Genomic DNA, 10397 nt, shown 5'->3' with positions numbered 1-10397 from the left:
TATGATTAATTCTAACTCCATTGGATTATAAAATAGTTTGGGAGGAGTGGAGTGGACGTATATGATTATATGAGTAGGTCAACCAATGCACGCCATTGATTGATTATATAAGCAGGATACAACAATCTTCGCTATACTTAAATAACAGTTGTAGACAGTAGGTTGGGCAATATACTAACAATATATTATTTGTGTACTAAATAAACATTATTTGATATTATATGTAAAATAATATACTTTCAGTACCCAAATAATATATTTTATGTGCACAAATAATATATTTTTTTTATTTGTGGTCATACTGTGTGAACAATGGTCACAAAATAATGACTCAATAGACCGCCAGCAGCCTTGCAAATTATTTTGTAGACCAGTTGTCCACATGTAACCACCATGAATAAATAAATATTTTTAATATACTGAATATACATTATTTGAGTGAAAGTACATTATTTTGTAATATATAGAGTATCAAATACTCCGTAATATACATTTATTATGCAAATAATATATTGAGTTCTACTCCATAGACTCTCAAATCATACTCCCTATATTTTACTCACTGATGTGGCGGGCACTAATTGGATACTTTTTCATGTGGGTCCCCATACAAGTTTTTACATCAAAATTTTGCGTGTGGGAGTAAAAGTTAGAAATAGAAAATGAGGGTACATGTAATATTTTCCTAATATATTTTCAAAAAGGAGAAAATTGCATCTTTGCTCCCTAAGTTATACTCAAGTTCCGACTCAGTCCCTGAGTTATGACCGTATCCATTTTTAGTCCCTCAGTTATGAACGAAGTTGCGCATTTGGTCCCCAACCGTTAAATTGACGGAAAAAATTAAAAATATTTAAAATTTGAGGGATAAAGTAGGAAATTCACATTTTATTTTTCTTATTATATCAAAACCACTTTCACAACATTATTTTTTTCACTTCTTAGCCTCTTATTTCAAGATTGTTCAATTCTAAAAGCATTTCAATAACTTTAGTATGACTTGTTAGGAACTTGGCTCTCGTATAACAAACTTAAGATTTTGCACAAACTTAAGATTATCTTCAGACATGTGAAACACACAATCCCATCAATTTTTAATTTTCTTTATTAAGCAACAAAGGTAATCAAATCAGAACTTTTGAGATACAAAATGATGTCAAATTTCTTAAGTTGCTTTTATGAGAAGTTCACCAACAGAATAACTAGAGATTTTTAGTATGTAAAGTTTTTTTATATACAGTAGTTTAGTCAATAATCGTTTTTAAAAGTTACAAAAGTTCCTAAAATTTTCACATATATATATATATATATATATATATATCATTTTTCAGAAGTCATTTTCCAACTTTTCAAACGGACCCTAAGATAAATTTCATATACATCAAATTCTTTGTATATGATTTTTTGTACGGCTAAAAATTAGTCAAGCAAGATTTAAATTTTTTTTTTTTTGGTTTTTTCGAAATTATATTTCGTGGCTTTTGGTCTCTGTTTATTTTGTGGCTGGCCGACGTTTCCCGTCCCGGTGTTCGGTCTTTCCGGCGAGCTCTATTGGCGGCAAAGCAACGGCAGTAACGACAGGACGACGCATCCCCTCCGGTCGCCGGTTGCCATGAGCAACGCCGGCGAGTTTTTCGTGGGCGATGGCGAGCTTTGGGCGTTGACTTCGCGTGCGGTGGGCGGCGTTGGCGGACTTGGAGTTGCGACGAGGAGAGCCGGCGGAGGCGAGCTGGATTCTCCTGCTACGTTGCTGCCCCTCCCCTCCTTCAGGCGACGCTGGACGACGCGACTTGGGGCGGCGGACGGCGGGCGGTGTCTTGACAGCGAGGCGAGGTCGCGACGAATGTTGATCCCTCCCCTCCTTCAGGCGGCAATGCAGAGGTGCACGCATCTTCTGTTCATCGCAGAGATCGCCGTGTGGAGAGCTCGCTGCTGCTGCTTCTCCGATCAGTGCCGCATGAGGTAAGGTTGTTTTGGCTTTGATACCAAATGTTAGATATTGTGAGCATATATCCATTAATGTGCATCCAACTATAAGCTTAGGCTTTTAGTTGAGATGGAGCACATGCTGGTGTTGGTTGGAATCCAACGTAAGCTTAGGCTTTTAGTTGAGATGGAGCACATGCTTCGTCGTGTTGATCTCCAGTCATAATTGATGTTTTGCCTCAGACCTGACTGAGTTTGGTTGACTAACAACTACTAGTTATTAAGCCCGTTGATGTTTTGCCTTAGTCAGGCCCTAATATATATATAATATATATTATTAGGAAAAATCTTACATCTGATACTGAAATGCACGCTGTTCTTGTGACTAGAGTCTTCCAGTCCAGTCATTGAACCATGATGTTGGAATCGTGATGTTCCAAACTGATCCCCTATATATTTTGAAACATATTTCGAAATCCCCTAACCTCTTTTGGTAGTTGATGTTTGCTTATTTTTGCAGTTTTGATGGTGATCCTGCTTTTGGAACCTCTTACGGAATTGAAGCAACTGTACTGTTGACTATTGGAAGATTGCTTTGAAGGAGTTTTTTTTGGGTGAAAGGCTTAGTTTGTTAATGTATATATAGATGATTTGGTTGGTTGTGATCATCTGTTGATTCGTGGAGTACCACTTGGATAATTCAAAATCTAGAGATTTCATTCACTAATAATTTCTTATCTTGATTTTCAAGTTTTACATTGTACTATCTGTTTAATTATACATTAAGCGTCATTTTGTAACTGCAGTAAAATTTAGTTTGTATACATTTCTTAGTCTTTGTTTTGTCAAATAACAGCTAAATGGGGAGATTGTTAGTGCTATATGTTTTTACCACATTGGTAATTGGCTTGGTTATTATTACAATTATAAGAGTTAGTAGAGCTTTTAGGTGTTTAAGTAGATTACTGCTTCAAGAGTTACTCGCAAAGAGGAAATGTATGCTACAAAGAAGGAACACTAATTGACTCAACTGGGATAGTATTTCTATAGGGCGTAGGCCTCCCAAAAGGTAACGGCGGCCTGCAAAGGTTTCCTCCGGCCAGACAGAGATTGACCCTCGAGTGCAAAGGCAGAAGGGATTTCTGTTTGAATAATAAGTAGAGTTCATAGAAGGTATAAAATTGCTTTAGATGGAGGGTTGGTTTGGCCGCAATACTTCTTCGTGAATCTCCAAACAAAAATTTTACAAGAAAAGTAATCTCGAGAGGGAAAAAGCTATCTCTTCCCTAGCTCCAGTTTCCGTTCTTAATAAATTAGCCGGAGCAAGCAAGACATTTAATAATACAATTCAAGTGTACCATCTTCTTTCTCATTTCGAGGAAAAGGTGTGGCATATCCAATTCCATTCCGATAAAAAACTTGGAGGTATGGTTGGGTGAAAATTGAAGATTGATTTTGAGCACACTAAACACTAACCCAATCTTTCAAGTGATAACAGCAAATTAAAAATATAATTCAGGACGTTTGATTTAATCAAGTCATCGGAGAAATGAAGCATTCAGATGAAAACCCAAAAAAAAAATCAAATAAGTTAGATTCTCTAACTGAATGTAAGCGCTCTCTCAGTTCATAGAGCTTAGGTTCGTGCGAATCAAGAGTCAAAGAACAAAGTTTGGAGAAATATTCAATAGAGATGAACAACGAATTAAGAGAAGTTCTAATTGAAGATAAACTCACAACTCTCAACTCTTAATCTAGAAATTTAATACGAATTGAAATTCAAGGCAAAGTATTCAATTGAGATGCACTAAATTGTAGCTTTGAAGATTTTGTGTATGGATTACACAATTAGGCATTAACACCATTAGTAAAATTGTGTTGCGGTGAATGAATCCGAGAAGAATAGTTTGAATGTCAGTCAAGATGATTTACTTTATCAGTCTTAAAAAGTGTTTAAACAGAGAGACCGAATTCTTCTACGATCGAAGAAGGTGTATCACTTGGTGACAATGATCTTACCGTCTTTGTTTGGATTTATGCACATAATGGAATGAGTATTCACTATTTGGTCCTCCCCATTTAGGTGAACTAGTACAATCAATTAATTAACAGTAATTGAAATTAGTGTACAACAACAACAACCATGTTGATGGACATTTTGTTTTTATATATTTATTATAACAATTTAGTGTACACAAAATGAAACTCATCTCATTTTTTTCTATTATTAGTTTTTAACTCTTTTCTTCTTTTATGGTAAGAATTTAAATATAATAATATTTACTTAATTTGGTTTGTTTCTTTCAACTATATATTAAAAAAAATAAAAATTATTATTTTTTGAATTTTCATCCTAAAAAAATATGAATGCCATAGTATAATTATTTTAATAATACATTGTCTTATCTTTATTTAAATCAAAACTTAATTGTTGTACCACAATTCAAATTTTAATTTTTATTCTAAATATGTATTGCTTTAATTAAAATTTACATTTTTTACAAGTTGATCTACTCTGTATGAGACAAAATTTCTTTATTTTAAAAATTTAAATGCAAAAATTTCATTATCTAATCAATTTTATAGAAAAAAAAATTTCAAAATATTAATGAGTGTTTACAAAATACATTCAATTCACATATAACAACAACCAATGCCTTAATCATATACACAAAAAAAAAAAAACTTATAATTCATATGATATAACTTAATTGCATAACTCTTTAATTATTATTCGACAAAATTAAGCCTATTATAATCATTGATGTGAGCCAAATTATACATGTTTCTAGTGTTAGTTTGGGCATAATTGTTGGGTTCGAGTTAATGAAAATGTTACTTTAAATGAACATTCCATTGTTTTCTCATTAAGATATGATTTTACACTTGTTTTGTAAGTTTTACGGTGTTTGTTAGTGTTCTGGAATCATTATTGATCAATTGCAAAAGTAAGGAAAGTTTTAGGACGAGTTTGAAGCCAAAACAAAGTCTAGGTGAAGCTAAGGAGCTGACTAAAATGCTTCAAAGAGAGCCAAAGAGTGGTACTTTCAATTGATTTGATCACAAGAACAAAACAAGGGAAAAGTTGAGCAAAAGACCAAAGAGTTGTAATTCCCTCTAATTTGGCGACACCTTAGTATTTTGATCATATCCCACAATAGGAATGTCCGATTCAGGTGATTCTTGCGCCATTGGAAATAAGCTAGACTCGAAGGGCTACAACCTATGACTCAGCAAAAAACTCGACGCATAAGAAAATTTTCAGTGAAGTTTCATCACTTTTCAAAAGATCAAGATTCTCGCACAGATTGGCGACAGTTCGGTTTTTGGACCATATCTCAGCCTATAAATATCTAAATGAAGTGATTCTTGTTCCACTGGAAAGAAGACTCGAATTGTTACGTTATTAAACATCGGGAGATGGTAGTAGTTAGGATTTTATTTTGAATGCTTGTTCTTATATTATTGTGTGTTTATATTGCGGGAGCGAATATTCATTTGTTTTAGGTTAGAGATTACGGGGTAACTCTTTCCCTTGTTGCATTCTCACACTTGTTTAAACTCAAATTTAATATTGCACATTAGATTGACACTTGGTGATTAAATACTTAATCCCAAGAATCTCATTCTCTCCCTATTATTTTCACAAACTTGCTACTTTGTTTTCTTTTAATTATTTTAATCAACCATTCATGATAATCTGATAATCATTAGGATTAGCTTCACAAGAATAGATTAGTAGCTAGTGCTTGATACGCCCACTTCCCGTGGATCGATAACCCGATACTTCGAGTAATTATTTGTTTGAGAATTATACTACAATCAATCATGTATTCATGTTATCTTGAACACAAAAATATGTTAAGTTTTACTGACTTATCAATATCACATTAAATAGATTTAGTTTATTTTAATATAAATTTTTTATGACCTTATTTTTATTCTTGACTATAACTATCTACAACAATACTCATCTTTTCTATTACTTTTATTATAAGTTGAAAATACACACATTAATTATATTGAAAATAATCATTTTTAGTTTTTATTAATTATTTAATATTTAAAAATTTTACTAAGTAAATTTTTATTTTAAATTTTATGTTGAACATTAATTTAATCGCGTAAATTATAACGTATTATCCTTATAAATATGCTCTATCATATAATTTGCCTGCTAACTTACTCGAAATAATGAACATAATTACTTTGAAGTAAAAAAAAAAAATATTTCAAATTCTACATAAATTTACGCCATACACCGAATCACCGATGCACACCATGTGACTTCTTTCTTACCACTATTTGCTTTTCCTCTCTCCCATAGATAGCAGACTATTTATAGCATCTGTCTATTATTGGAAGGATGTGGCTGTTATACACAAGCATGACTACATTAATATATCAAATTTATAATTTTAATTAGGAGAATGCAAATCCATTTTAACTCAATCCAAATAAACGTGAATTCCACTCAAATTAATATATACCTCAAAATTATCCTATAAAATATCAATTTATGCTACGTTCTTCAACACTAACAGCGGAGGCCAAGTCTAGCAATTAATTCTTCCAAAAGGCTGAACCCCAACCCTAACAGGGCGTTTGGTTGGAAGGATTTTAAATTCCTTCCCACTTAATTCCCACCTAATTCTAAAGACCATTAAATTCTGTAGTTTGGTTGGAGGGCTCCCCCATTTTCATGGAATTAAAATCTCATGTCCCCCTGGTATTTTAATTCTTGGGAAAAAAAGATAGTGATGAGTCAAAATTACTCATTCTTTTTTTAACCTAAAATTAATGTCTAACAACAATAATGGACATTTTTGACTTTATACTACTTATTCCCTTTCAATTCCCATGTATACCAAACATTGGAATTGAAATTCCCAGTAATTCTATTCCTGTCAACCAAACACCGGAATTTAAATTCTCACTTTATTTCCAGTAATTCAACTCCCATGGAATTACAATTCCTTTCCCACATAATTCCCCCTTCCAACCAAACGCCCTGTAAAAGTCTAGCAATTAATGATTAAGGGGATTGTTGATGGAAGCTAGTAAAAGACTAAATTTAGCACTCTGCCTTTCAAAAAATGTGATGGCGGTTAAATAAGGGAATAAAATTCGTCCTGAGCTACTAGCTATATCTTTTAGCGTAGTAAGAAGCGTTTGACCCTAACAAGTGGTATTAGACATATGTCACAGGTTTGAGTCTTGTTCATCAATGAGTGACTAGTCTATATTAGGAAATAAAATTGTGTCTTCGCTATAGTTTTTGACGTAGTGATAAATGCTTGATCCTATACTATCACGTAATTCAATGACGGTTGCAAATTATAAGCTTAGTATAGCTCCGTTATTTTTATGGAGTAAATTTTTGTGGTTTCCTGATCGATTTTGCAAGAGAGACGGAATCTTTCTAAATCTATAAAAGCTCATCTCTAGCCATCTTCAAGTTACAACGAATAATGGGATCAACTTTGCTCACCCCCTCGAGTTGGCTCATCAATGCTAGCCATCTGATCGGAGAACAGAGGTATCTTCAGGGAAATATATCTCTACACAAACTCCGATCCAAACTTTGATGTTTGCATGTGGAATTACATTAATTAATTTGAGCATTTTCTTTTTCTTATTATAATAAATTAGTCCGATTTGTCCTGCGGGGAGCAGCATCACGACGACGCAGAAAGTGCTGCTAAAAACTTATCCTCCTACTAGTCCATTGGAGAATGATCTTGACGGTATATAATTTAGCTTCAACTCTCTAGTTATAGTTATAGTTAAATCACCCATCACGAGGCTCAATCTGTAACCATTCATTTAGAATGGTAACAGAAGTAGTATCACATCACATAATAGTTGGTCGTTAATTAAAGAGTTAATTTCATTTTTTTATCATAGTTTTATAGGTGTTAGTCAACTTTTAGTGTTTTTTTTTCTTTAATTAGAATATTCACATTTAATCATAATATTATTGAAGCATGATCATTTTTGATCTTCGTCAACAAAATTGTTGAAATGACGTTAAATACAAAGATATTTTGATCTTTTGTTTACAAATTAAGTTGGTCCGTTATATTTTTATTTTTACTTTTTTAAAGAAATCTCTATTTGAAGACTGAAATGTCCTTATATTTATGAAAACTTAAACGATTTTGTGATAAAAGAACAAAAATAGTTATGACGCAATAATACAAGGACCAAAAGGGAATGTTTTGCCAAGTACCTTTTGCTCAGATGACATGTAGTGACTCCTCCCACGTGGGAGGTCATGAGATCGAGCCTTAGTTGAGGCGTTGTTGACTCTGAGTCAATAGCATTAAAAAAAAGGGGAAAGTTTTGGAAAAAAGGTTTAAAATAAAAAATGGCTCTTAATTTTTTTTTTTAGTACTACTAACTCTATTACATTGTAATAATTCTGTTCATCTATACTTTCTCAACCTGTTGAAGCACAAAGAGTTAACACCGCCTCCACTAAAGCTCAATCTCATGACCTCCTATATAGGAGAGTCACTGCATGCCATTTGAACACAAGATGCTTGGCAATTAACTCTTAATTAAATTACCGTTAATTTTTTTTTTTTTTTTTTTTTAAGACTCAGCCCCTATTTTGTTGCAGATTATGGAAGCATTGGGAATGCTATTCCACAATTAGTGGTTACTGGCATCATCCTTGCAACCGCAGTGGTACTCTTTAAAAAGAACTTTATTGATGGCCCTGGATTTTGTCGTGCTTGTTGGACGTTAATGTTGTTCGGTAGTGATGTTCTAGGTTCCACGGAAGTTAAGTCAGTAACTACCACGTTAATCACAATTCACATAGGTGTGAATTCGCTTGGACTGTCGTACTGGATAGTTTTAGATGTTAAGGAGTACAAAAGGAAAAAAACATGGCCTTCAATGGAGCTACTGTTTGAAACTGGAGTGTGGTTTTTTATGTTTATTTTGAGTTGGGTTGAGTTTATGTCAGGGAGATTGTTGAAGGGCACAGACTATTTTCAGGTATATTATTGGTATCCAATTGCAATAGCTCTTTTTTCTATGATTGAAATGTATTTGACAAGAAATACGGAAACTGGTGGAGATGAGTTGAAATCAGAAGTGATTGGAAATGGGGAAAAGGCCTTTGATGATTTTGTAAGAAGTTGCTTGAAAGAACCTCAAAATGATAATATAACTAAATTCGATCAAAAGTTTGATGAGTTCATAAGGATGTTATCTACTTTAGTAGCTCAACGGCAGGAGGCTCTAAAAATAGCTGAGCAGAAGGAGGCTCCGAGGCACCGCAGCAGAGTGAAGTCCAAAACTAATAATAATGATCAGGAAATCGAATCAATGGATCTCTAGGAGATTTGCCTGAACTTCTCATTTGGTTTTTTTTTTTTTTTTTTTTTTTTTAATCTGGAATAATTCTGTTTTAATAGACTTGTGCATACCTTTATGAGTTTATGGGATGTTCGATTGTAAGGAGGGCATTAAGCAGGTAAAATGTTATAATTGCTAAAACTTTCAATTATAGCTAGTATTTGCATGCAAATTGTAATAAAAGTAGTATAAAGGCCAAAAAGTAATATAGGTATTGGATCATATGAGAATATGTTTTAAAAGAAAATTAATAACTATTTTCAGCCTTACACATTGAAAAACCAAACGAATTGTATCGAATAATAATAATAATAATAATAATAATAATAATAATAATAATAATAATAAAGTATTGAAAAAAAATGTGGTGTCATTTTGTAATTATCACTAATTTTACTATGTAAACTTGAACACTAAAATCTACACTTATCAAAAATTTTTAAGTTTGCACAATTAATATTAACATATTACACATTTATGGGGTGTTTGGTAGAGTGTAGTTGCAATTCAATTGCAATGTTTTTCTTTGGCTACAGAAATTACATTGTTTAGTAGGAGGGACTTACAATTCCCTCTTTTTGTGAAATTGGGATTCATACGTCTCCATATAAATTGTAATTCAACATGGAAAGGAAAGGAAAAGAAGAAGAAAAAGTCCATTTTGGCCTTGATTATATTATCATTATTATTACACAAGGCCATTTTAGTCTTTATATCACTTCTCCTCTTCTGATTCTCAATAATTCTATTCCTTCCTACCTAACAATAATGAAAAAAGATAACGGAAGTTATAACGGTAGGGGTATGTTTGTCCAAAATATTTTAATGTACAACCTTTATAGCATAATGTACAAAAAAACTTAACGGAAAAAACGGACATAAATCAGGGGTATAACTTTCATTCACACTTATTATGTTTTTAGATACTTGATAAATAAATATATAACATCATTTTGTATTATAACTTTGATATTTAATTACAAGATAGTGTAAAAAGAAGACAATGGACAATATAGTGAATATAATCAAATGATGTATTTGAATGTAAAGAATCTTTGCATTTGAGAAAATAAAGACGATATAACTAATGGAATTATTAT

At 32.6% G+C, this 10397-nt stretch overlaps 1 protein-coding gene across 1 annotated transcript; it reads left to right on the top strand.

Annotated features, from left to right (window-relative positions):
• Positions 1–7397: 7397 nt before the first annotated feature.
• On the top strand, positions 7398–9279 carry LOC109192845. Its single transcript, XM_019343546.1, has 3 exons — positions 7398–7465; positions 7579–7673; positions 8552–9279. The coding sequence occupies exons 1-3, from the start codon at positions 7398–7400 to the stop codon at positions 9277–9279; spliced, it is 891 nt and encodes a 296-aa protein (XP_019199091.1).
• The last annotated feature ends 1118 nt before the right edge of the window (positions 9280–10397 follow it).

Source organism: Ipomoea nil, unplaced genomic scaffold (genome assembly GCF_001879475.1).
Source record: "Ipomoea nil cultivar Tokyo-kokei standard unplaced genomic scaffold, Asagao_1.1 scaffold1834, whole genome shotgun sequence".
NCBI classification, from domain to species: domain Eukaryota; kingdom Viridiplantae; phylum Streptophyta; class Magnoliopsida; order Solanales; family Convolvulaceae; genus Ipomoea; species Ipomoea nil.
Note: the sequence above shows the minus strand (reverse complement) of the source record. Positions and strands in the feature narration are given on the sequence as shown.

Coding starts and splice junctions, on each gene's coding strand:
- LOC109192845 (XM_019343546.1), top strand. CDS start 7,398: ATGGGATCAACTTTGCTCACCCCCTCGAGTTGGCTCATCAATGCTAGC. Junction 7,466..7,578: donor CATCTGATCGGAGAACAGAG/GTATCTTCAGGG, acceptor ATAATAAATTAG/TCCGATTTGTCCTGCGGGGA. Junction 7,674..8,551: donor ATTGGAGAATGATCTTGACG/GTATATAATTTA, acceptor ATTTTGTTGCAG/ATTATGGAAGCATTGGGAAT.